Genomic DNA, 26,542 nt, shown 5'->3' with positions numbered 1-26,542 from the left:
GGGTTAACCCTAGGGGCTCAGGGCCCCCAGCAGCCTGATACACGTCCAACCTGGCAGGGCTGCTTTGGTTCCAACCTCCCAGCGCAGGCTGGAGTTGGAGGGGAAGGGGCACACCCCGAGAGGAGCCCCCAGCCGTTTCTGCTGAGGCAGCAGCAGGCTGGAAAGCCCCTTCCCCACAGTCCCCCCACAGCAGGCTGGTCTGCAGCCCCTGGGGTGGGAGCAGCCCTCTGCCCCCAGCACTGACGTTTTGCAATCTTAGCGGAAACTGGTAACACATGTTGTTTATCAGGGCCTTATGTAAGGATCCGCCACGTGACCCGTCCTAAGCCAGCCGCTGTCCTGCTGCCCACATGTGGGGCAGCCATGTCTGGCCATGCTCACAGAGCTGCCAGGCCGCCTGCTGAGCCCACTGCCTTGGAGTCAGGGCACTGTGGGCCCGAGCCACCCAGTACAGCTTGCTTCACCCAGCATGGAGCTGCTCCCTAGAAGTGGCAGCATCATGGTGGAAGCATGGCATGCCAATGGGAGCCATGGGCTCTTCCAGCCCAGCCTGCAGCCACCTGGCATCACCCCTTGGGACCCTGTGCGCTCCTCAGCATCTCTGCCAGGCACACGGGGTGCTGCACGCCTCTGTTTCCCAATGGAAAGAGCTCTCCCCAGCATCCCGCACCCCAAGGGGCCCATGGAGTGCACCCACCCCACACCCACACCTGGGCTCAGCCCAGGGCTGGAAGTGGCATGCAGGAGCCCAGGGTGCTTTCGTGATGCTCAATCCTGCCCAGCTCAGCTTTGTTTTGTTTTAATAAATCCGCAGCAGCAGGGCCAGCCCAGCCCCCAGCACATGCTGTGCAGCACAGGCTTGGCTCGCAGCTGGATGTGGAGAAGGGAATGTACTCAGGCGGCCAGGCAGGGTGGGCTGCCGAGAGGAAAAAAACAGCTGCTGTGAAAACATGCTCCTTATGTAAAGAGCCTTGGAAGGGCTGTGCTGCAGGGAGAGTCACAGGCTGGCAGTGGGCACCTGCCAGATCCACAGCCCCAGGGCAGCACGACCTGCCTGGTGCTCTGTTCCGTGCAGTCCTGCCCAGCCCCACAGGGCTACCAGTAACAGCAGTGATCACCCCCAGCCCTCGCCCTGCTGCAGTCCCAATCCAACAGGGACAACTGCTCCTGGAGAAGGGTGTGGGGTGACACTGGGGGTCTATCTGACTGCATGCTGTTGGCCGGGAGCTTTTCAGGGACGGGGGTCAGCACAAGGCAGGGGGTTCCCATGGGTGTACCCAAAGGTGCCCACAGATCCCATGGATCAGATCAGGACCTGGCAGGCACTTGTGCTGTGCTTAGGTCCCTCTCTGGGTCTGAACGATGTTTTTCTGCAAGGCAGGGGCAGGCAGCAAAACTTGACCCCTGGTGTCCCCACGCTCTGCCCATGGCAGCCCCACTTCCCCCAGTCCCTGTGCTGTGCAGCTCTGTGGCAGGGATAGCCAGTGAACTGGCTGACAGCTGTGTTTGTGCTGCAGAGCAGTTTGGCACCCCAAGGCAAACATGTAATATCAACAGGAAGGAAAAATTCACAGGTTCCCAGCCTGCCCTTTGGATTCAGCTCTTGCCCCTGCTCCCGCTTGCATAACGGCACGGGGGGAGACAGGGCTGGCCTGCCTGCCTCACCAGCCCCCTGGGGCCGCTGCGCTGCCTGTCCATAAATAGGGGCTCAGTGCTGCGTCCAGCACTGCCTGCAGCTCCCGCTCCACTCAGCTCTGCTCTGCTGGGGACATGCAAGCCACGCTGCTCAGCATCCTGGGGCTGGCCCTGCTTGGGGCTCTGCACGCGCAGAACAGCGTTCCTGTGCAAGCTGACTTCCAGCAGGACAAGGTGATCCAGTCCGGCCAGCCTTGCTGTGTGGGGCCAGGGTGTGTGGGATGCTCATCTCCCCAGAAATGTGCAGCAAGGGGGGTACTGGTGGGCTGGGGGCCCTTCTGCCCTGGGAACAAGGAGAAGGGGGCACCTGTTGTATCCTCAGCCCAGCACTGGGGTCCCACCAAGCTGGGGCATGGGCTGTGCTGCTGGGTCCTACAAGAAGCTCCTGGGGGAGTCTGGGTGGAACAGCTGCCCCAAAGAGGTGATGGGGAAGGGGACACATCCATGCTGGCCCCAGCCTGGGCTGGTCCGTGGTCTTGGATGCTTGTCACAGAATCCTGGCCCATTCCGTGTGCTGTGACTGGACGCAAATGGGACTTCTGCTCTGGGTGGCCCTGTCTTCTCAGTAGGGCTGGGGGGGATGGGGAGGGCAGCAATATGCTCAGTTAGCCACGGCTCTGCCGGCCTTGAGGGCTGCAGCATGGCACAGCCCTCCTGCCCAGCGCTGAGCAGAGTTTGTGTACAGCTCGCGGGGAGATGGTACAGCATCGGCCTGGCCTCCAACTCCAACTGGTTCAAAGACAAGAAGCACCTGATGAAGATGTGTACCACAGACATCACTGTCACTGCAGATGGCAACATGGAGGTCACCTCCACCTACCCCAAGTACGGGTGGCGGGGAGCTGGGGGGCACAGTGCAGTGCTGGGGGCTGCTGGGTGGGCACTGGGGGTGCTGAGCTCCACACCCCTCCCTCCCCATGGTCCTTCTGATGGCTCTGTGCTGCTCCCCAGGGGTGATCATTGTGAGAAGAGGAACAGCCTCTATATCCGGACGGAGCAGCCCGGGCGGTTCAGCTACACCAGCCCACGTGAGCCTCTGCGGCCTCGTCTCAACCCTGCAGCGATGTGGCCCTTGGGGGTTTGGGGCCCGGGCTCAGCGTTGGGCTGAGTGGTGCCCTCTCCATTCCCACAGGCTGGGGCAGCAACCATGACATCCGTGTGGTGGAGACCAACTATGACGAGTATGCCCTGGTGGCCACCCAGATCTCCAAGAGCACCGGCTCCTCCAACATGGTGCTGCTCTACAGTACGTCCCCACGCTGCCCCACCCTGCTGCTGAGACCCCTGGGCTTTCCTCAGGGGGCATCTGTCCTGCAGTAGGGAGTAATGGGGCAGCACCTCCAGGCCGGGTCCCCCTCCCCTGGCTCCCCGGGGCTGCCCTCACCTTGCTCTCACCGCAGGCCGCACCAAGGAGCTTGCACCCCAGCGCCTGGAGAGGTTCATGCAGTTCTCCCAGGAGCAGGGCCTGAAGGACGAGGAGATCCTCATCCTGCCCCAGACAGGTAAGGGTGGGCAGCTCACAGTGGCTCCTGGCTGCGCTCAGCCCATAGGGATGGAGGGAGGAGGTGCAGGTCCTTGGAGGGTTGTACCAGATCCCGGGGCAGTAGTGCCCTTAACCACGGTGAAGATGATCTCTGCTTTTCTTCTTTCTGCAGACAAGTGCATGGCAGACGCTGCCTAGGTGAGTCCTTCCCTCGATGGGGGCTGGGGGTTCCCAGCATTGCCTCCACCCTGCAGAGCCCTGGTGCCATCAGCCCATGAAGCTGCTCAGCTCTACTGGGGCTGGCTCAGGTACTGTCACCCCATGCCAGCCCCCACCAGCTCAGCAGCACTCATTTCTCCTCTCTCCCATGCAGGCTGCTGGTGGATGGAACTTCAAGCGTGCCACGAGCCGACAACCACTCCATCCTGACCCCAGTGCCATAATCTACCTTCACTTCCTGGCTTTGCACCCTGCATATCTGTCCCTGTCCTTATTAAAGCCCATATAAACTACTGTTTCCCGCTTGTGTCTGTTGGGTTGTTGTGTTGCGGGGGCCCAGTGGGTGTTCCCGGGTTCCAGTTTAGTTGGGGAGGTGATGGGTTTGTACCCTGTATGCACACACACGGTGCTGCCTGGCCATGAAACCTGCCTCATCTGGAACAAAGGGGTCCCAGGACTGAGAAGGGCTGAGACTGGCCTGTATGCCACATTGGCCACACCAGCCTCCCTGCCTCAGTTTCCCCTCTGGAGAGTAGACTGGCTGTGTGGGCATGTGGTAATGAGAGATCACAGAGAGGATCTCCAAAACCACAGCAAGAAAATGGACGCAAACCAGATGGATGTCATGCTCAGTCCCAGCTGCCCAGTGCTCCCTGTCCCGTGACCCTGAGTCCTGCCCTGGAGTGGGGTCTGCACCCACTGGCTGCAAATTGACCCCAGACTTAAGCCCCATCCCACTGCTCTCCCCATCCTGATACAGCCGGACCCTGGGAGGGAAGCCAGAGAACCTCTACACCCATGGCCCCCTCCCTGGACCCACTTTGGCACAGATGGTGCCAGTCCCCAACATGCTCCATGCTGGATCTGACACAATGCCACATTCATTTGGGACAGAGCAATTAGACTGGGAAGGGGCCAAAGTTGTCACCTAACACGGGAACAACTTATCACTGCTCTTGTGTAACCTGTTGCATAAAGTGGGGCGGTTGGGGGGTGCTGCCAGCAGTGAGGGCTATAAAGGTAGGTGCAGGAAAAGGCAGCACCATGCAGCCTCTCTTGCAGCATCCAGACAGCATCCAGACCCCAAAGCGAGGATGACAGCGGTGCTACCAAGCCTGGTGCTGACCCTGCTCTGCCTGCTGCGGGCTGGGGCTGAGGTCCCTGTGCAGCTGGACTTCGACACCAAGAAGGTAATGGCATAGGGTGCCAGCCTGCCTGGGCTGGGGCAGGGCTGCAGAGCTGCATCCCCAGGCACCCCTGATCTCAGCTCTGGGTCTTCTCCAGAGCCTCTGTGCCTCTGCTGTGAGGCTGTGGGTACCTATGCACAACCAGAGCAGTGCTGGACCGCTGTGCTGGCCCTACTGTGGGAATACAACACCCTGGGGCTATGGTGGCCCAGGGAATGTGGAGCTACCCCAGGGAACGTGGGCTGAATGCCATGCTCACCCCATGGCACAAAGCAGGAGTGCTCTGCGTGCAGGTCCCCATGCTAGGTTTGGCTGGTCCCTACAGCAGGAGGCAGGTCTCTGCAGAGAACAGCAGGCCCCCATGGCATGTGACAGGTCCCTGTGCAGAAAGGCAGGTCCCCATTGGAGATGACAGGTGCCTGCCATGGGGTGGCAGGTCTCCCAGGGCAGATGGCAGGTCCCTACAGTACACAACAAATCCCTGCGATGGGGTGGAAAGTCCCTATGGCAGCTGACAAGTCCCTTACCACAAGCTGATGGGGCCCCATGGTGGGTACATGTCCCCCAGATGGGTGGCAGGTCCCAGTGGTGGGTGGCAGGTCGCTATGTTGGGGTGGCAAGTCTTCCACCCAGGCTGACAGGACCCCATAGTGGGTATGGGTCCCCCTGGCAGGTGGTAGCTCCTCAGATCTTCCCCAAACCCTGGCAGTGACGGCTCACTGCAGTTTGCAGGGATGTGGCACATCATGGCTGCTGTTTCCAACTGCCCTGTGTTCCTGAGCATGAAGGATAAGATGACATCATCTGCCACCGCCATCAGCTTCACGCCGGAGGGACACATGGCCATGGAGACAGTCCTCCCGCTGTGAGTCCCATTGCAGTGGTACCTCCTGGGCCGGGCAATGCCCAAGCTGTGGGCTGCATGGCCCCGCATGTCCTGCTGCCTGGGATGCCACCCTCTGGCTCCAAGCTTCATTTGCTGTTTCATTTTTCCCCTTCCAGGCCAGAAGAATGCAAAAAGATTATGATGCTGTTCCAGCACGGTGGGCAGGCAGGGCACTACATCGGCACAGGTATGTGTGGGCAGGAGCTCTGAAATGCAGGGTGGGCGGCACCTGTCCTGCTGCGCCCAGGGGCAGCAGGAGGTGGGTCGGCTTCTCTGCCTCCACCGGTGACTGCACACAGCTGCTGGCGCTGTGCAGCACCTCCCTTCTCAGACCCCAATGGGCACACTGCAGCCACGGGCTGACTGGGTGCTCTCTGGGGTCTTTTAGAAAAGGGAGAGAAGAGGGATCTGCGTGTGATGGACACAGACTACGAGCACTACGCCATCGTGTACACCCAGCAGAAAGACAGCCAGGAACCCAGCACCATGCTGCAGCTCTACAGTGGGTGCCCATCCCATGGGGGGTGGCAGGGCTGGGACCCCCATTGCCACCCAGAGCCACTGCGTCAGCACCCAGCACGCCAGCATCTTCCTGTGCCCAAAAAGTCCTTTTTGGAGTGAACAAATTATGACATTGGCAATATCCCCAGTTACCAGTAACCCTAGTTTGCACCATTTTAAACTAAATCCCCACCTGCAGCATGCCACTCAAGCTGCAGACCCCCAGGGCTGCTGGGGCTGTATGGGGAGTGCACAGCCCCCCGGGTGTGATCACAGAGGAGTCTGGTGGCCGTTCTGCACCTCATCCCCTACTGCTTTGCCCATTCCAGGGGTCCCGCCCCAGATGAGGTGCTGGCTGTAGGGCCCCTCATTCACAGCCCCTGCTTTGGTTTCCACCTACAGCAAGGAATCAGGACATGAGCCCACAGCTCCTGCAGAAATTCAAGAAGCTCTTCCATTCCGTGGGCCTGACTGAGGACATGCTGGTTGTGCTGCCGCACTCGGGTGAGTGCCAGAAGGGAGGTGGCATTCGTGTCCTCTCTGTATGGGGATGCTCCAGTGGGACTCAGCACTTGCAGTGTGGGCCATGCTCATCCCTCTTCTCACTCTGAACAGATCGGTGCACCAAGACTCGCAAGTGAGCACAGGCTGAGCAAAGATGCACAGCCCCTCCAAGTGCCTGCTGACCCCCTGTCCATCTGTCCATCCATCCTGCTTCCCTGCAGCTGAGGGGCTGACACAGGGCTGTGTGTCCTTGGGACCTGGCTCAGTGCCCACTCCGTGCTGCCCCTTTCCACCCCTCCCAGCCTTGCTGCTCTATGCTGGGAGCACACATTTCTGCTTGAAATAAATAGATGCAGAAGCTGCCCCTGAGCTCAGTGCTTTTGTTGTGAGGGCTGGGGGTGCTGTCCGCAGCCTTGCTCCAAATCCATCCCTCCAGAACCACAGGGCAGTCTGGGGGCTCCTTTGCTGTGTGGTTTGCAGAGCCCACCCAGCGTGGGGAGCCCAGCTGGGCAGAGTGGGAAGCGGGCAGCCCCCAGGACATCCAGCTCCCTGCACAGGTGGGCAAAGGGCTGCCCCATGTCTAATCAGGGCCCCCACATCTACCTGCCACCCACTGCCCCATCTGCCCACTGGCAAAGAGCTGTGGGGGCAGTAGGGCCGTGCCCCCATCCCCTCTGCATTCCCCAGCAAGTGGTGGCCGAGAAAGGGGAGTCCCTCAGCACACACCTGGGTGTGGGATTTGTGAGGATGCAACGCGAGCCCTTTGGAACCCTGGACCCCTAAGAGCCAGAGCAGAGGGGCAGCATACCCTGGCCAGGAGGGCACACGTGTGCGCTGCCATCCAGGCGGGGGGTTGACGATGGGAGCAGCCTCGGGGCAGATGCCAGTCACAGCTGTGCTGGGGCTGCCCATGGACGCTGTGCCGGGAATGACCTCCCTGCTTCTCCCGGCAATTCTCAGCCAGGAAACAAGAAGTGCCTTTGTTCTTTCACAAGACACTTCAAGAAAACAAGAAAATCTTCACTTTCAGCTGTGGTGCAATAGCAGTCCTGCAACCCCACTACTCAGACCCCTCCTCAGGGCTTGCAACACTTTCCTCTTTCCGTAAGCCTCTGTTTACCCTGGAATGGCTTCAACTCCCACAGCAGCACCTCGCCCCACACCAACAATAGCAGCGCTCTCCGTGCGGCACAGCACGCAGCGCGGGGGCACGGGGGGGGAGCACAGCCCTATAAAGCCAACAGCACCGGGACCGCTCCCCATCCCGCGGTGACGCCGGAGGCTGCACGAGATGAGGACGCTGGCACTGAGCCTGGCGCTGGCCCTGCTCTGCTTGCTGCACGCGGGGGCTGCAGCCACAGTGCCGGACAGGAGCGAGGTGACCTGCGGAACGCCGGGGAAGGGACTGTGGGCTCTGTTCACTACGGTGGGGATGGGAGGACCTTTCGCTTGCTGGGGATAGCTGGGGACACCACAGCTAACGCTGAAAGCACTGCACGCCCAGCCCTGGCACAGTGGTGCAGCAGGGGTTTAGGTGTCTGTAAGGGATGCAGGTGCCCAGAAAGGAACGCATCCTGCCAGGTCCTCCAGGCTCACAGCCCATTCCCGCTGCCAGATTGCAGGAAAATGGTATGTTGTTGCTCTGGCCTCCAACTCCGAGAATTTACTGCGTGAGAAGGGCAACATGAAGATGGCAGTGGTCAGAATCTCTTTCCCAGGAGAGGATGAGCTGGAGGTCTCCTATGCTGTCCCCAAGTAAGTGCCAGGTGCTTCTCTCCCTTGGCTTTTGGTCAGTGGGTGCCCACCCAGGTGCCCCTACCCAGTATGCCCACAAACCTGGGCATTGGGACACCACTGTCAGCAGCTGAAGGTCTCCTCTGCTACCCAATATAAGTGCCAGGTTCTGTTCTCCCTGTCCTGCTCTGGCAGCCATTGCTGCATGAGTGGTGGCTCTCCCCAGGACACACCATCCTCTATCAGCACCTCCTGTGTTGGAGGTGTGACCCTGACTCCAAAGCTTGCGTCCTGGGGAGGGGAACCTCACCCAGCAAGGACAAAACCAGGTGGATCTGAGCACATGTTGAGGATGTGTGACAGTGCATTCTTCCTTGCCTTGCAGCCCAAAGGGGTGCAGAAAATGGGGGACAACCTTCAAGAAGACCAGTGATGATGGTGAAGTCTACTACTCAGGTGAGTGGGAACAGAGTCATGGGCAGAGTCAGAGACATCATTTGTCCCTGGGACATCTCCCACCACTGGTCCCAACCACCCACTCAACACCACTCCATGTGGGGGCCATGCCCCACCAGCAGTGGCTCCTTCTGGGTAGCTGCTTGCAGGAGGACAGCCTCATACCACATGAGCCTAACTGTGGGTGAAGCAGAGTTGTTTTGCAACAGGGACAAAACAGCAGTGCTTTCCCCCATCCCCCACCCAAGTGCTAGTCCCAAATTGGCCAGCATGCTCTGCTACCCACAGTGGCCATCCCCAGACCCTCCTGCACTCAAGGTCCTGGTCACTCTGCCGATCTTTACCATGATCTGTGGGCTCCCCAGGCTTTTGGAGGAGTCTTACCAAGAGGGAAAGCCAGGAGGGGGAATGCAGCAGAAATATGGGCTGGGTGGATCAATGAATGGGCATTCACACTCTTATAGTCCTTTTGCAGCATGAGAGCTCTCAGGGGCATGTAGCAAATTTTTCACTTTGCTCCATGTCCTTTTTCAGAGGAAGCCAAGAAAACAGTGGAGGTGCTGGACACCGACTACAAGACCTATGCAGTAATCTTTGCAACTAGGGTGAAGGATGGGAAGACCTTGCACATGATGAGGCTCTACAGTGCGTAGTCAAGCCGGGGCTGTGGGAATGAGGCGCAAGGGGAGGATGGGACATGGAGACACCTTGTGCTACAACTGCCCATGTGCCAGTTCTGGTTTAGGAGGTAGATGAAGGCAGGGGGAAGTGGAAGGAGCAGCATTTTGGGGCTGGGTCTTGGGTTTCTGCACTGTGCCAGGTATCCATGGCCTCGGTAAGTCATTTGGTGAAATAGAGCTAAGAGCTGGAGTCCTGCTGCAAGGAGAGGTCAGAAAGGGTGGGATTGGGATCCTAGAGACACTGGGCTGCCCAGGGACCCTGGTGCCAGGGCATCACCTGTCCCACCCAGCAAGCAGCTAACTCCTTCCTTCAGGCAGAAGCCGTGAGGTGAGCCCCGCAGCCACGGCGATCTTCAGGACGCTTGCTAAGGAGCGGAACTACACAGACGAGATGGTCATCATGCTGCCCAGCCAGGGTGAGTGTGGCCAAGTGCTGTGTTTGGAGCCACCAGGCTGGTTCAGTCCTCACGGGGAGCCTGAGTGGGCTGGCAGGGACTGGTTGGTGGTGTGGGCAGCCAGGAGGTGATGAGGGGCTTGGCACACTGTGACTTCTGTCTTGCTCACTTTCCTGGATTGTCTGCCTCCTCCTGTGGGTGCTAAATGGGACTGGCAAGACCAAAGCCCTGCTCTCAGCCTTTCTTTTTATTTTCACAGATAAATGCAGCGTTGATGAAGTGTAGGTAAGTTGCTGCAGTGCAACACAGTATTTGCAATGTATCCTCACCTGGAAATTTCTTCCTTGGTACTTGAACATGGGGCCACCATGAGTTCCTCAAATTACTCTGGGGGCTGAATTGTTTGAAGATGTGCTGGAGCACACATCCAGGCAGGATGGATTCTTTTGGATCTTCCCGGCAGTGGGAAGCACAGGGATGCAATGCAGGTGCAGCTGCCTGATGGTGGGCAGTGACACCTGAAGCAAAACCTGCTCAGAAATGGCTGCTGAGTTCATCCAGTGGCAAGGGCCAGGACATTGGATCTTGCCAAAGGGACTGCAATGAAATGAACCAGTAAAGCTGGCAAATCGGGGTTGGTGTCTCACCATGCAAAACATGCTGGCTGTCAGCCTACTGAGCAGCCCTAGCATTCATTTTTCCCCCACAGCGGCGCACATTTAGTTGTAGGGTAGACAAGAAACTCATCCCTGGAGATGGCTGAAGTCCAGAGAGCAGAGGAAGGCCCTCCCTGCTCTGCTGTCCTTCCACCTCAAATACTCAGCACGCTTCTCCTGGCTGTTTTCTACAGGATGGCTGATGGATGCTGCTTCCCAAAAGAACAAGACTAACGTGCCAAAACTCCAGGCTGCTGCTCTGCCACCCCTATCATGGCTCTGAGGCATCTCCCGCTTCACCAGCACGCGGTCCCTCCTTTTTGCCCAAATAAACAGAAACTTTCCCAAGAGCCTGGTGTAACTGGAGAGAATCTGGGGTGCCTGGGCAGGTGCTGCCGCCTGCTGTCCTCCTGGGGTTTGCGGACGGAAAACAACCAGGGGTGGTCCTGCAGTGAGCTCACTCCTGCGGATTTGCCTCCCTGCTGCTCTCTGCTGGCAAGGATATTGGCAGGGTCTGTCCCAGCACTGAGCTCATCGGGATTTTCCCAGCTGCTCCTTCCCCATCACAGGGACTGGGAAAATATGGTTGAGAAATTTCTCCTCCCGGTCTTGGCACTGAGCAGAAGTGGGAGCTGGACACGTCCCGACAGTGTCTGGGCAGGGGATCCCACTGGGACTTCCAGAGCCAGCATCACTTCCGCCTTCTTTGGGAAGAAGCCCAGTGCTTGCAGCAGGAATTTGCCCTCCTGCTCAATCTGGTCAGCTCAGGAACAGCTCAGAACCTGCAGTGGTCCCAAGAATGCTGGGCCCTCATGTGGCTTTGCCTCGAGGCTTGTTTTCAGTACACTTGTTGATGCGGATCACGACATCCTGCTGCCAGTAACACCCTTTTCCAAGAGCTCTCTATGACAGGGAGTCCCAGTGTCTCCACACTGTGTCCCAGCCAAATATTTCCTTCCTGCCACGTGTGGGCATCACTCAGCCAGGCGGCAGTGAAATCATTCTTCTCTGCCTCTTGCATTTTCCACTCCTCCTTTTGCCCATCTGCTTTCTGCCCAAATGGTTGCCCAGAGCAACTTTGCATAGCAATTTCTGCTTCACCATCATTTCTGACCCATTTCTGCATGCAACACCCCTTCCTGCAGAGTGGGGAACTGTCCTTACTCACGATCCACACTGAGCATATTCACTGTAGCTGGTGTTCACCCAAAATCAAGGGAGTTTCACCACAATGCATTCCCCAGCCTGATGCTTCTTTGTAGCCAAGAGCCATCCTAGGAGACCAGTGCTGGGTGCTGTGGGTCTGGGTGCCAGGGTGCTGGGTGCCAGGGCACAGCTCCTGCCCTGCCTGGCTGTTGTGCCATGTTGCACTATGTGTCCCCTTGCAGACTGTGCCTTCAGATATTAGTAGATAGAGGACAAAGAGGAGCAAATGGGACAAGAACAAAGGAGGTGATATCTGCAATTCTTGAATCTCCCAGCAAGCCTGTCCAGATGTCATGGTATAGTCAGTGATTTCCAAGGGACTTTCACCCTGAATTTGTGCAAAGGGTTTCACAGAATCACAGAATGGCCCTGGTTGAAAGGGACCTCAAGGATCATGGAGCTCCAACCCCCCTGCCACACACAGGGCCACCAACCTCCACATTTAATGCTAGACCAGGCTGCCCAGGGCCCCGTCCAACCTGGCCTTGAACAGCTCCAGGGATGGACAGGGCATCCACAGCCTCTCTGGGCAGCTGTTCCAGCACCTCACCACTCTCACAGTAAAGAACTTCCCCCTGACATCCAACCTAAATCTTCCCTTCTTCAACTTCAAACCATTTCCCCTTGTCCTGCTTTTATCTACCCTTCCAAAGAGTTGACTCCCCTGCTGTTTGTAGGCTCCCTTTAGGTGCTGAAAGGCTGCAATGAGCTCACCCTGCAGCCTTCTTTTCTCCAGGCTGAACAAGCCCAGCTCCCTCAGCCTGTCTTCATAGGGGAGGTGCTCCAGTCCCCTGATCATCTTTGTGGCTCCTCTGGACCCTCTCCAACAGCTCCCTGTCTTTCTTGTACTGGGGGCTCCAGACCTGGACACAGTACTGCAGATGGGGCCTCAGAAGAGAAGAGTAGAAAGGGACAATCACCTCCCTGTCCCTGCTGGCCACCCCTCTTCTGATGGAGCCCAGGATACTATTTGCTTTCTGAGCTGCAAGAGCACACTGCTGGCTCATGTTCAGTTTTTCATCCATCAGGACCCCCAGGTCCTTCTCTGCAGGGCTGCTCTCAAGGACCACTCCTTCCAGTCTGTATAAATGCCTGGGATTCCTCTGGCCCTAGTGCAAAACCTTGCACTTTGCTGTCTTGAACCTCATTAGGTTCACCCAGGCCCACCTTTCAAGTCTGCTGAGGTCTGTTTCCTGGGGCCTTGGCAGCATCCTGCAGAGAGGAGCAGATGGGTGCAGCTGAGCAGCGACCAGGAACCTAGCTGGTAGGGATGGCTTGCAGGGGAGAGAACAGAGTGGTGATGGGGCAAGGGAAGTCCTTAGCAGCTGGGAGGTGCTGAACTCTGTATTTGTGAGAAGTTCTTTTAGAGACTTCACAGTCAAGGGCTGCAGTGCTTGCTTGTGATATGAGTGATCTTCATACCCTGGAAAACTGACTGCATTTTTTTCTCTCTCAGCCAAGTGAGGATCTTCTTCCCTATCAGTGGCAGGGTGTCCTCTGCAAGCTTTAATACCCTTCCAAGATCACAAGATAATGTCCAACATTCATATCTTGTTGACTCCTCCACAAATTCTATTTTTGAAGTGTGACTTTCCTGTGCACAAGTTGAATTTTGCCTGCCTTGTGACATAGTTCGTCCATGCATCAACCATTTCTCTCATCAGTTACATCTCTTGCAAGCACCTGCCTGCTCTGCAAAGTGCATTGACTTGATTTTTGTCTCTTTACTGCTGACAACCTCTTTAAAATCCAGCATAAAATTTGCTTCCTGTATCTTTCTGATGAAAATTAGAGCTACCAAGGATGAGCCAAAGCAGCAGATGACTTGATACAGTGAGAAGTTTGAGTTTTATACTTAGTCTGTTTGGACTGGAAATGCCATCTCCTCTGTTTCACTACTGTCTTGCACCTCTGTTTTGGCAGGACAGAGCCTCTCAAGTGTTTGTAAAAGGAATCTTCTAGGCTGGGGATCCAACAAAGCTTCTTCTCAGCTAAGGCAGTTGCAGTGTTTGTTTGTTTGTTTGTTTGTTGCTTTTCCATCTTTTCCTTGAATATTCAATCTAAATTTGACCAGCTCCTGGTCAAACAGATTCTAATGTATAGGTCCTGGAACATTTGAAGAAGAGACTGTTTGTAAGTGCAGATGTTATCCCTCAAAGAAAATGGCCAAATTCTGGTGTCTTCATTGCTTGCCTTCTTTTATTGCTAATACATTTACCAGGGCTCATTCTACTGCCTTCACATGGATGTAACTTCCATAAATTTAAGAGCATCTATCTCATTTTGATCAGCTTCTTTAAACTGATTCAATCATTCTGGTTTCCTTTTATAACATTCTCTAGGGTTTGTATTTTCTAATATCAATTTAAGCACTCTGAGTAAAGCTCTAAGCCGGACTTTCTAAACAATCTCTGTGCCATATGTGTTATTTAATCCTCCTGACCTTTTTTTTTTCCCATTTAAAAATAAAATGCAACTGTGTTGGAGCATCTCTGTCTCTAAGCACAGCACTGGCTGTAATGAAAACAGCCTTTTGATTTCTGCCCCATGAACCAAGTCCTGCTAGAGGCTCATAACCTGGAGACTCTCAGCCATCCCATGTGTAGGCCCTAAAACCTCTGCACCATGCCTCATGGTTGCATATCCAACCACCCAGAGCAACCATGTGTTAGAACCTCATGGATGCCCCACTGTGTGTGCTGGGCATCACTGTCTGTAGCTGGTGGTACAGTCACTGCAGCAGGAGTTGGATCACATGGGGTGAGACCATGGGCTTCCCCAGGTGCAGCAGAACATGGGACCTGGCTCGTGCCAGCCCACCTGAGCCATCCCTCAGCCCATCTGTCTCGGGATCTGTCCCCTGTGGGGACCTGTGCCAGTGGGCAATAGCTCTGCAGCATAGGGACAATCCACCTGAACTCTCCTGGGTCAGGAGTGAGTTGCACTTAAATTGCCAATTACTGCCCGTTGACACCTCTGTGCTGGGTCTGAGCCCCACAGAGAATTAACAGTTTTTGTTCCCAAGTTTGTGAAGGGGCAAATATAGCTCCTGTCTCCAGGCTCTGCAGTGACACAACAAGCCCTTTAGAGCCTTTCAGAAGTTGAGGCTGCAGAAGTTCAGAAACTTTTAATGACATCAACTGAGACCTGACTGTTGCTGGGGCAACAAGGTGCCCTTTGGGCCATAACTTCATGAGACACTGGCACTGGGGACACAACAGGCTTTGGGCATTCCTGCTTCCTCCAGAGATTCTGTTGAAGGCGTGTGGCTATTTTCAGCTTGGATCACAACAGGATGTGGTTTAATGCTTTGGCTCTATGACTGGCTGACCCAACACAGCCAATGGGATATGTCTGCTGGCCTGAAGGTATGAAACAACATGGCTGGGGACTTCCCAAGCTGTCAGTGCAAGCATCTCCTGACGCATGAAGATGTGTCAGTCCTACAGTGCCCAGAATCAGCGACAACGTGCCCCTTGGGGACTGCAAAGCTCTGGGTTGTGCTGGCAGACAGGGCTGCCATTCAGAGAGGCGTCGGTGGCCCACAGAAACAGGGAAGCACAAACCCCTGATGTTCAGCCAAGGCTGCTGCAAATTCTTGCCCCTGGGGAGGTTAACCCCATGCCGCAGCCAGGTGGGCAACAAGCTGTGCTGCAGGCAGCAAGCAACAAGAGCAGCCTGGTCTGGGTTAATGAAGGGCATCAAGGAGCACTTGTGGAAGTGCCACTGCAGGGAAGGGCCTACTCTGGGGCTCCACAGTGCAGGAAATGCCCTAATGCAGCAAGGATGGGGGGGAGGGATGGAGAGGGGGGCATTAAGCTGGTCAGGGCCTGCAGTACAGCACGTCTGATGAGAGGCTGAGAGCTGGGCTGGGTTGGCCTTCAGAAGAGAAGAGGAGACATCTGACTGCTATCTCCAGTGCCCGAAGGGAGGACAAGGAGAAGGTGCAGGCAGGCCTGGGGGTATGGCACGGCAAGGCAAAGGACAACAGACACAAGCTGTAGTGTGGAAAATAGTTAGACAAAAGAAAATCGTTCTTTGTGATGAAGATGATTCCACACTGGAGCAGGTCTCCAAAAGTGTGATAGGGTCCCTATCCTTAAAGGTGCCCAAACTGAGCAGACAAGTCCTGGCAGAGCCTGGTCGGACAGGATCAGAGGCCCTGAGGACCTTCCAGCAGAATCCCAGGCCATGAAATGACACTAATAACTAAGGATCCAGCCAGACACCACTAGCGTAGCACCTAACACTTAGAGATTATTTGTTAATTACTGGCTATCCGATAAGTAATTAGGCTTGTGATCAAGACCAGAGAAAAGGCCCTCACACCTTGCTCCCTGCCCCTCAGCCTTCCCAGGCGCCTGCAGGCAGAGCAGGGGAGGACAAAGCAGCCTCATGGGGAGGCAGAGGGAGGGAGACTTCCAGCTCCAAAATACACTTGTGTGGGGGGAAATGGAGGGTGTGCTCGCAGTAGGAAGAAGGGCTGAGTCCAAAGGAGCTCAGGGAGGGAGTCTCCTGTTTCTGCCCAGCTGCACCATCACTTCCTCCACAGAGATGGGAATGCTCTCAGGCCCCATTCTGGCCCCTGCAGACTGGTGTGGGGAAAGCCTTCTTCCCAGAGTCCCTAACTGCTTAGAGGTGAGAGGTTTCTGAGCAGCTTCTGGAAGCAGAGAAGCAGTGCACCTTGCACTTGCTGGAGCCGCATAAGTCACTCTTCAATCCAGACCAGTTGTCTAGAAGAAACCAAGGTTATAAAAAAAAGCTATTCTTGGTCGCAAAAATGAGGAAAACAAGCTGGAAAAGGAGAGTGCAGACAGAAAAGCCTGACTCTGACATATTCCTGGACTCGGGCTCTTTCTCATGGGTGTCTCTGAGACAATAGAGCTGCAGAGCCTGCAGCACTACCCCAGTCCCACAGTGGGATCAGCACGGAGTGTCTGCAGCTGTCAAGATGCTCAGGAAGCTTCAGAGCAGCCCCAGTTCCAGCCTCTGGAGGGCTGACACAGCATCCTCAGGACTCTGTTGCCTTTACTCGCTGTGTGCTCCCACAGCATCCCAAACCACTCTGCCTAAGTGGCTGTGCCTGAGCAATTATGTGCTCTGCTGTAACAGGGGATCTTTTCTCACATGCCTCTGAGGGGTATATCAAATTCACCTTGCTGTCCCAAACTTCTGGTGCTGCCAGATACACCTAGCGTGAAGAGAGGAAGCATCATCCCCAGGTAAGCTGTGCAGGCACTGGGTCATCTCTGGATGTGTTTAAAAACCGCCTGTATGTGGTGCTCGGGGTCCTGATTTAGCGGAGGGTTGTTAGGGTAGTTTGGTTAGGTTGCGGTTGGACTTGATGATCTTTAAGGTCTTTTCCAACCTGAGCTATTCTGTGATTCTATGATGCTATGATCAGGAGTCCCCAGACGACAAGCAGGGCAAGTGCTCAATAACAGGACAGCCATAGGGTCAAGGAGGGAAGGAGTTTGCCCCACATGGTTCTGCAAGAACTGGCAGATATGTATCTTCGTGATGCTACTTGGCAGCTTGTTGAGTACCCAGTGGCCTGGGACACGTCCCAAAGTTCACCCATCCGTAGCTTGCCTGCATGTAGCACCAGAGGAACCCTGCCCTGTCTGCAAACACTGCTCTGAGCGGAACAGACATGTTGCTTGCTTGTGTGTTGCTGCATTTGCCACCTGCTCCCAGCCTTGCCATGATGTGGCTCTGCAAACCTAGTGAGACCATGGTGTAGGCATGTGCTTCGCAAAGAGGAGTGCTGATCTGCTGCTCCCCACTCTATCTTGAGCTCGCCTGTCTCATATTAGGTTTGATAGCAAATCAAAATCAATTTAATTAGCAGAAAGGCAAACAGACACTTCCAATGACTGCAGATTTAATTGCAAACCTGTATAGTTATTAGAAAATGAAACAAAGGTGCCACTTGTATACCATTCGCTCAACACATTTGACATTTCCTCCTTCCCTCTCAGGGCTGGCAGGGGGCACATGCAATCAGCTCTGGCTCAGCCCTCGTGCTGCCAGCACCCCCACCGAAGCAACTGGTTCATGGGGAGACTGCAGTCTGGGTATGTCCCCAGGGAGGCAGAGAGTCATGGACTGCAGGGAGGGACTGGAGTGGGTGCTAGGTTTGTCTGTGTGCTGTCTTCCAGGGGAACCAGGCATGTGGTTTTCCACTTCCACATTATTAAACTGACACAAAAGGCTCTGTGGACACCTACTTACAATTAGAGCAGTTTTATTTTAAGTAACGGGAAAAGTTCTAAGTGGTCACAGATTTAGGAATCACATCCCCTCTTGCCTTTACCCTGGTTCCTTGTCCAAGCCTTGGTGCATTAGAACTGAGGTGATTCCAGGGTTCAAGCCATTTCTGAAACTGAGTTTAAGCTGCTAGCTGACACAGGTTTGTCTGTGCCAAGTTCAACCACAGCAGTGTGCTCTGGCATAGGGCTCTGCTCCTCATGCAGCAGCCTTCTCCAGCCTCCTCCCTGTTGCGCTCTGCTTCTCCAGGATGACTATGTAATGCCATGCCCCCTGCAATGGACTCTCCCTTTGCCAGGCTCAGTGCCACAGCAAAGCAGCTCCCTCCTGCTCCAGTGGGTCCTTGCTCCCTGTGCACCACCCAGCAAGATCTCACTAATATACTTTGGTTGGTATTTTCCCACACAGATTACAAACTATTCCTGCTGTTGCCAAGGACAGTTTGGCTTCTCTGCCACACTCACAACTTGTCATTACCCTAGGCTGGCTGGACTGCTGGGTATCCAGCAGAGGTCCCTGTAAGCACACTTCTCCTGTACAGCCATTCCCATTAGCACCCCCAGCAATTGGTTTCCTATTTGCCAATCCTATGTGGCCATATCACAGCCCTTGGTGTTTTGCTCTAGAATGATGTTGCTGGGGCCAGCCTCTCCCTCAGGTCACCTAGGAGCCTTTGTGATGCTCCCTGCTCTTTCACCCCTGCTCCTCCCTGAGTTAACCAAGGTTGGAATGTTGTTTTCTGAGATCTAGGCAACTGATAGCTATGTCATTCCCACTGTTGAAAAAGTAAAAGCTAGTGTCTTACAAAGGCTGGACAGCAAGTTTTTCCAGCACAATCTCCCTTTGGAAGCCTGGATTTATGTTTTATCATAACTTCCACTTTTCCTCTAAAGCCCTTCAAAAGCTCTACTTTTGAACTTTCATTCCCTCATCAGACGTAGATACTTCACAAAGATACTTTGCATCTTTTCTGAAGGTGAAACAACATTGATTCCTCCTGAGTTCAGTTGCACATGTTCCCCTCCTGCAGCCCCCTGATGTGCAGCAGATCTGAAGACTTTCCTCCCTGTGTGATGCTGCTGCCCCCAAGCCTTCAGGTTGTCCTGGTCACCCTACCTTTGCCATAAATTGTCACTGTTCTTCTGGGAAACTGTGACTGGGTGTGTTCTGACCTGAGCTGAGAAGCACCCCATGGGTGCCTGTACTTCAACTACATGACTGAAAAGTGTATATTAATCTCTTAAGACTGCACACAGTTTTTTTTTCATTATCTCCCTGTACTCTTTCATCTTTCAATAGAGACTTTTCTCAAAGCTTTTTCTTTTCTTTCCTTGCAGGCATTCCACTTGTTGCAAACACTGTCCTCAGTGTACATATGCTGCTTGCTTGCTTGAATCACAGAATGGTTGAAGTTGGAAGGAACCTCTGAAGGTCATCTTGTCCAACAGCTCTGCTCTGCCAGCTTCTCCCTCAAGCTTAGGAGGGAGTTTTAGAACAGGTTTCATCTTTGGCTTCACAAAGCATCATTCATTTTCTATGTTTGCGTGCTTGAATTCCCAAATCTGTCCAGCTGCAATAACTTGCTTTCCTGACTTGTGCATGATCACAGATACAGCCACCATTCTACTCTTATTGATCTTCCCATTTACACAAAATTACATTGACTCATGCTTATTCTAGCTGAAGTTATTTTCTACAAATAGCTTTTCTATAAGCAGCCTGTTTTTCAGGAGCAAGAACAAAAACTCTATCAGCTCGCTTCATGCTGTGACCTGGTAAAAACGTGTGAGATGACACATCCAATGGTATTTGGAATGCCTCTAATAGACCAGGCAGCCTCCCCCCTATAGGAGTTACTCTTCCTGGCAGAATTTCTCTCCTTAGGCTTTGTCCTTGTTGCAGTCTGGCTGAGGGGTCTGAGCAGATTTTCTTTCCCCGCCTTCCCAAGATGATTTTGGACCCAGGAAGTCTTAGATCCAGTGTCTTTCAAGGTGTTGTGCTATGCTCCCCCTCCCCATCTCTCTTTCTTGCACACTCCTCCTAGAATTAGATGATCTTTGAGGTTCCTTCCAACTCCAGCCATTCTATGATTCTGTGATTCTCCACTGTCTGCTCTGGTTACAGCAGCTATTTCTCTGACCTCCAGTAATATCTGCCGTTATGGGACACTTCATGTAGAAGTTGGCTTTGCCTGAAGCCACAACCATTTATGTTATTTCCTATGGACCATCTGCTCTTCCTGAGCCAGAGATGAGCCTTTTGTTTAGCTGTGCTGTTTTCCCAGCTGCTATTATCTCTACAGGTTCTTCCCTTTCCTCTGTTTCCCTATGTGGTCATGCCCTTGTTTACCAGCACATACCATATTGAGCATGGGGAGTGTACGCCTCTCCTTCAGCCTCCAGTCCCTTTGTGGTTTAAAGCCTGGTGTGTCACTTCTCCCACACTGGATCTTGAAAAGTTTCTCCTCTCCTGCCAGAATGCCTCCATGTGTTCTTGGAGGTTCCCAGCTCTGCAAGCACCACAGACTTGCTCATGAGACCAAATCACAGGCTGTCAGCTTGTCCCTTCCTCCCCAGTTATGCACCTACCTCATTTTTTGGGCACCAGGACAAATGTACAGCCCAGCCCTGAATTCCCACATAGTTGATCACATCCCCTACATGGTGGGCACTGCTTCTGTTTTCCCTTGTTTAACAGTTCCTGGGATCCTTACTGACCACAGTGTGAGATCCCTGCTTTCCGGTGTTTCCTGGGCAATGCAGAGTTTTGCCTCGTTTAACAGCAGGTCCTGTCTTAGTCAGAAGGTGACATGGGAAGGTGGCTTTCCTGACTTTTCTGCTGGCTTGCATGGCTTTGCCATGAGTTCTTCAAGCCATTGCCTGAAGAGCTGGAGCCGTTTTGGCCAGGTCTGTCTGTTTTCTACCCAAGCCTGCTGGCAACCCTTGGGGTAAGTGGCCAGAGAGCAGCCCCTGTGTCAGCTGAAAAAGCTATGGGGCAGTGGGAACATGGATGGGAATGCATGTGTGGCATGTGTGGCGTCCTGTGGTGTTGACATGAAGATTGAAACCCCATGGGCTGTGGGCACCTGCCCACAGACTTCTCCCATCTCAGAGCCCTTTGAGTCAGTTGTGAGATTAAAGAGTGCCAGAGATTGTGGCACAGCTTCAGCCCATGACACAGAAGAACAGAGGGCTGGAGACGTCCCATGGCAGAGCTAAGCTTCCACCTCCTTCTGCCTGTCCTGTATCTCTTCTTGCTCTCCCCGCAGATGAACCCTGAGTCCATGCAGGGGGGAAATCTCAGCAGCCCCACCTCATTTCTTCTCTTGGGGTTTTCCACTGCCTACAAAGCACAGGTGTCCCTCTGCATGGGTTTCTCACTCATTTACCTGGTGACTGTGCTGGGGAACCTGCTCGTAATGACCCTGGTCTGGCTGGACACTCACCTGCAGTCCCCCATGTACTACTTCCTGGGGCACCTCTCCTTCCTGGACATCTGCTACTCCTCCGTCACGCTGCCTAAGATCCTCAGAGACTCCCTCTCACCACAGAAGACCATTTCCTTGGTGGGCTGCATCACACAGATCTACTTCTTCCTTTGCTTTGGGGGCTGTGAGTGTGTGCTCCTGGCTGCCATGGCCTACGATAGATACCTGGCCATCTGCCACCCCCTCCACTACACAGCACTCATGAGCAAGAAGATCTGCCACTGCCTAGTGGCTGTCTCATGGTTGAGTGGCTCCTTCTCATCTCTGATCCAGGCCCTCCTCACAGCCCACTTACACTTCTGTGGGTCCAATGTGATCAACCATTTGTTTTGTGAGATCCCCTTCTTGCTGGAAGTGTCCTGTAGCCCTAATGCTCTTCTCAACAAGGCTGTCTCATATGCTTTGGCTGCGACTGTTGCCATGGTCTCTTTCCTCCTTACTCTTGCATCATATGTTCACATCCTCCGGGCTGTGCTGCAGAAGGGAGCAGGGAGGCAGAAGGCCTTTGCCACCTGCACCTCCCACCTGGCCGTGGTGTCCCTGTTCTTTGGCGCTGGGGCTGTTACATACCTGGTGCCTCAATCCAGCAGCTCCAAGGAGATAGACAAGGTCCTCGCCCTGATGTACGCCATTGTAACCCCCATGCTGAACCCCATCATCTACAGCTTAAGAAACAGCGAGTTCCAATGGGCCATCAGGAAAGCCCTGTGCAGGGGTATCACTGAGATCCCCACGGGCAGAACAACTTCTGCCCTCACCACGCTGCAGGTGACCCAGCATGATGGGGGGAGCTGGGACCCTCAGACCAGTAACAGGCAGAAGGGTGAACTCTAAGGATGTGAGCAGACCAGGAGCAGATCCATAAAACTGCTATGCCTTGGCCACAGGTTTCCCAATAAATAATTCTGGGAGCTGTTTTCTTAAGAAATAGGTATTGTCCAGGTAAAGAAGTTGTACTGAATGTCCACTGTGCCTTTGTTGTGACAGTGCCCTTGGTAAGACTTGTTTTTTTTATTAATCACTTATCTGCAGTGGGGCTTTGTCAGGCTTTCTGGAAGGAGCTTTTATTCCTAAGCAAAGCTCTTTCTGAGGTGAAACAATGTGAAGTGCAGCAGTAATGCTGTGCTGTAAGCATATCCTGCTAAGTGGTGGATAATCTTGTCTGGGCTGGACTTGCAGACACTGCAGAGCCGGATGCCTTTCTCTTAATGCAATAAAATATGGATAAGTAGGAAAACCATTGTCATGGGATTGATCTTTGTAGTTTCAGGAATCAAAGCCAACCCTGGGAACAGACATCTGCTTCTGCATGCAGAATGGTGGTGACAAGGTGGGAGTGTAGGTGGCACCTGAGCATGCCTGGGGAGAGCAGATTATTCTGGCTCATGCTGTGCTTTCAGAAAGAGCGCACAGGGCTTTTGGCATCATACGGAGCTGGGAAGACATTGTTTGGGGGCCACAGATAAAAAGGAAGTGAAAAGACACTGCAACTGCATCTCATGTACAAGAAAATACGCCTACAGGCACAGTGAAACACATCCTTCTTGGACCTCAGCCGAATGCTGAGCTGTGGTGTCTTTGCAAGCAAGACTCTGAGAGGCTCCTATTCAGCAGAAACTGTGGGAACTGGTTTTCTGTGATTAGAGACAGCTCCTCCTCTGGTGGAAAGAAGTGTTTCCCAGTAGGAACTTAGCATGACTTATCCAGCTGCAGTGAGGCTGCCGCACATGCTCCCATAGCACACCATTAAAACAGAGCCAATTCGGGAACCTGGTTTGCAGGATAGCTACAAAATCGTCTGCTCCTTTGTCAATATGACAGGAATGGACAAACTGAGCTTAATATAAAGAAGAGCAGAGTCAGTAGAGATAAAAGAAACATTTCTCTTTTACAAGATTTACCTGCTTTCTCTATAACAGTGGTCTTAAATGTTTGGTGCGTGCACCCCAGTGGGTATGCAAGACTGTCCACTGGAGAGTGGGAAGAAAATATTTTTTGTACCATCAATAAATAAAATATTTTAATACCATTTTAAAACATCACTTTTATCTCATCCTTTTACAGTTTCTATTTTTAATATGTTTTATAATACGCAGTAGCAGTACATGTATGTAATTTATTATCTTGGTTTCAGCTAGGATTAAATTGTTTTATTGGTGTTTTGTATGATGTGATTTATCCTGCCAGGATTTACCCTCCAGGACCACAACAGCCCATTTGGTGCCCAGTGTGGGGCTCAAGGGTTGAGATAACAGCAGACCTGACGTGTTAACACAGGCTGTTGTGGTACTTTGATAATTGCTGGTCACAATGTTGATTTTTTCCCTATTTATGTACTCTAATACCATCAAGTTATACAGGGGTAAAACCCATTGGTATTTCTGGAGTGACAGGGGGATCCAAGAGCTAACTGTACTGGAGGCCAAAGTGAGCCTAACTAGAAATGAATGGCAGAAGCATCCTGTTCTGATTGGCCCAGAGGCTTCACACATCCTTGGTATGGATTATCTCAGGGGAGAGTATTTTAAGGACCCAAAATGGTACTGGTGGGCTTTTGGACTGTCTTGGAAATGGAGGACATTAAGCAGCTGTCTGCCTTCCCTGGTCTCTCAGAAGACCCTTCTGTTGTGGGGTTGCTAAGAGCAGAAGATCAGCAGATGCCAATTGCTACAACAGCAGTGCACCAGTGGCCATACTGCACCATCTGAGAACCTCTAATTCCCATTAATCAGTTGATTCAACCACTGGAGAACCAAAGAGTAATCAGCAAGACTCGCTCACCCTTCAGTAGTCCCACATGGCCAGTGAGAAAGTCCAGTGGAGTGTGGAGACTGACAGTGAGCTATTCTGCCCTAAATGAAGTCACACCACTGCTAAGTGCTGCTGTGCCAGACATGCTAGAACTCCAGTATGAACTAGAGTCAAAGGCAGCCAAGTGGTATGCCACAACTGACATAGCTAGTGTGTTTTTCTCAATCCCTTTGGCAGCAGAGTGCAGGCCACAGTTGTACACCTGGAATCAACTGCTCTAGACATGGAAACACAGCTTCCCCATTTGAGCACTGGAGCAGCTGCCCAGGGAGGTGGTGGAGTCTCCTTCTCTGGAGATATTCAAGACCCGCCTGGACGCCTACCTGTGCGACCTGGTGTAGGGTTGGACTCAATGATCTCTGGAGGTCCCTTCCAAGCCCTGCGATTCTGTGATTCTGTGATTTGTCATGAGCTGATCCAGACTGCACTGGAACAGGGGGAAGATCCTGAACACCTGCAGTACACTGACAAAATCATTGTGTGGGGCAACACAGCAGCAGCAGTTCTTCCCTTCAGAAGGGGAAGAAAATAATTCAAATCCTTCTAAAAGCTGGTTTTGCTGTCAAGCAAAGTAAGGTCAAGTGTCCAGTTCTGGGCCCCTCACTGCAAGAAAGACATCGAGGCCCTGGAGCATGTTCAAAGAAGGGCAACAAAGCTGTGAGGGGTCTGGAGCACAGGCCTGATGAGCAGCGGCTGAAGGAGCTGGGATTGTTCAGGCTGGAGAAGAGGAGGCTCAGGGGAGACCTTATTGCTCTCTATAACTACCTGAAGGGAGGTTGTAGTGAGCTGGGGGTCGGCCTCTTCTCTCGTGTAACTGGTGATAGGACTAGAGGGAATGGCTTCAAGCTGCGCCAGGGGAGATTCAGGCTGGACGTTAGGAAATACTGCTTTTCTGAAGAGTGGTCAGGCACTGGAATGGGCTGCCCAGGGAGGTGGTGGAGTCACTGACCCTGGAGGTGTTGAAGGATGTTTGGATGTTGTGATGAGGGATATGGTTTAGTGAGAACTATTGGTGATAGGTGGATGGTTGGACTGGGTGATCCTGTGGGTCTTTTCCAGCATTGGTGATTCTATGATTCTATGATCCAGTTCTTTGAGATAAAATGGCAAGATGGACATTGTCAGATCCTCATGGGCGTGATAAATAAGACAACTGCTATTTCTCCACCAGCTAGCAAAAAGGAAACACAAGCTTTCTTAAGTGTTGTAGGTTTCTGGACAATGCATATTCTGGATTACATTCTGATTGGAAATCCTTTCTATCAGGAGACTCAGAAGAATGATTTCATGTCGGGTCCTGAGCAACAACAGCCTTTGAATAAGTTAAACAGGAGGTAGTTCAGGCAGTAGGCCCTTGCCCAGTCCAGACAGGACAAGGTATAAAAAACTGCAACCAGGGAGAATGGCCCCACTTAGAGCCTCTGGTAGAAAGCCCCAGGGGAGACTTGAGGACGACCTCTAGGATTTTGGAGTTGAGAACACAGAGGATGTGAAGCCCACTACACTCCAGCTGAAGAAGAAATATTGGCAGCATATGAAGCGGTCCAAGCTGCTTTGGAAGTGGTTGGTACTGAAGCACAGCTCCTCTTGGCACTTCAACTGCCTTTGCTGAGCTGGATGTTCAAAGGGATGGTTCCCTCCACACAGTGAGTTGCACTGATCACACAGTGGGCTCGAATAGGGAACTCCAGTCATCTAGGAATCCTAGAGGTGATTATGGACTGACCCAAAGGCAAAGGTTTTGGAATACTGCCAGAAGAGGAGGTGACATGCGCAGAAGAGGTTCCACTATATAATAAACTGAGAAAATGAGAAACAGTATGCCCTGCTCATTGATGGGTCCTGTCGCATTGTGGGAAAGCATCACAGATGGAAGGCTGTATGGAATCCCACGTAATGAGTTGCAGAAGCTACTGAAGGAAGGGGTGAATCGAGCCAATCTGCAGAAGCAAAAGGCATCCAACTGGCCTTAGTCATTACTGAATGAGAAAAGTGGCAGTGCTCTATCTCTGTGCTGACTCATGGGTGTTGGAAACTACCCTATGGGGGTGGTTACAGCAATGGAAGCTGGCAGCACCGAGGCAAAGCTGCCTGGGCTGCTGTACTGTGGAAAGATATTGCTGCCTGAGTAGAGAACACGGTTGTAAAGGTATGTCATGTAGATGCTCACATACAAGAGTCGTTCCACTGAAGAACATCAAAACAACCAGCAGGTGGATCCGGCTGCTAGGATTGAAGTGGCTCAAGTAGGTCTGGACTGGTAACGTGAGGGTGAGCTATTTCTAGCTTGGTAGTCCCAAGCTAGTGGTTCCTTGATCAGGCCACCAAAGAAGAGATGAGTCTACAGATGGGCTCGGGATCAAGGCACGGAC

At 53.3% G+C, this 26,542-nt stretch overlaps 4 protein-coding genes across 5 annotated transcripts; all 4 read left to right on the top strand.

Moving 5' to 3' along the window:
- Positions 1-1,709: 1,709 nt before the first annotated feature.
- Positions 1,710-3,695, top strand: LOC116234114 (lipocalin-like). The gene is made up of 7 exons (XM_031601463.2): positions 1,710-1,869; positions 2,381-2,520; positions 2,647-2,723; positions 2,828-2,941; positions 3,096-3,197; positions 3,351-3,376; positions 3,552-3,695. The coding sequence occupies exons 1-6, from the start codon at positions 1,771-1,773 to the stop codon at positions 3,374-3,376; spliced, it is 558 nt and encodes a 185-aa protein (XP_031457323.1). The 5' UTR covers positions 1,710-1,770; the 3' UTR covers positions 3,552-3,695.
- A 717-nt stretch (positions 3,696-4,412) lies between these two features.
- On the top strand, positions 4,413-6,835 carry LOC116234419 (lipocalin-15-like). Of its 2 annotated transcripts, none has more exons than XM_031602042.2 (6): positions 4,413-4,587; positions 5,310-5,449; positions 5,587-5,657; positions 5,859-5,972; positions 6,374-6,475; positions 6,587-6,835. In XM_031602042.2, the coding sequence occupies exons 1-6, from the start codon at positions 4,492-4,494 to the stop codon at positions 6,610-6,612; spliced, it is 549 nt and encodes a 182-aa protein (XP_031457902.2). In that variant the 5' UTR covers positions 4,413-4,491; the 3' UTR covers positions 6,613-6,835. The 2 variants fall into 2 exon arrangements, with proteins under 2 accessions (XP_031457902.2, XP_089977461.1); XM_090121335.1 differs by having other exon boundaries at positions 4,449-4,587; positions 5,317-5,449.
- Positions 6,836-7,683: 848 nt separating this feature from the next.
- Positions 7,684-10,746, top strand: LOC116234439 (extracellular fatty acid-binding protein). Its single transcript, XM_031602061.2, has 7 exons — positions 7,684-7,853; positions 8,091-8,230; positions 8,595-8,665; positions 9,200-9,310; positions 9,660-9,761; positions 10,000-10,025; positions 10,591-10,746. The coding sequence occupies exons 1-6, from the start codon at positions 7,767-7,769 to the stop codon at positions 10,023-10,025; spliced, it is 537 nt and encodes a 178-aa protein (XP_031457921.1). The 5' UTR covers positions 7,684-7,766; the 3' UTR covers positions 10,591-10,746.
- An 8,485-nt stretch (positions 10,747-19,231) lies between these two features.
- On the top strand, positions 19,232-22,251 carry LOC116234110 (olfactory receptor 1E2-like). Its single transcript, XM_031601456.2, has one exon. The coding sequence runs from the start codon at positions 21,078-21,080 to the stop codon at positions 22,191-22,193; it is 1,116 nt and encodes a 371-aa protein (XP_031457316.1). The 5' UTR covers positions 19,232-21,077; the 3' UTR covers positions 22,194-22,251.
- The last annotated feature ends 4,291 nt before the right edge of the window (positions 22,252-26,542 follow it).

The sequence above is a fragment of the Phasianus colchicus genome, chromosome 19, assembly GCF_987193195.1.
Source record: "Phasianus colchicus chromosome 19, bPhaCol1.hap1.1, whole genome shotgun sequence".
Lineage (NCBI taxonomy): Eukaryota > Metazoa > Chordata > Aves > Galliformes > Phasianidae > Phasianus > Phasianus colchicus.
This window is presented reverse-complemented; position numbering and strand designations above follow the sequence as displayed.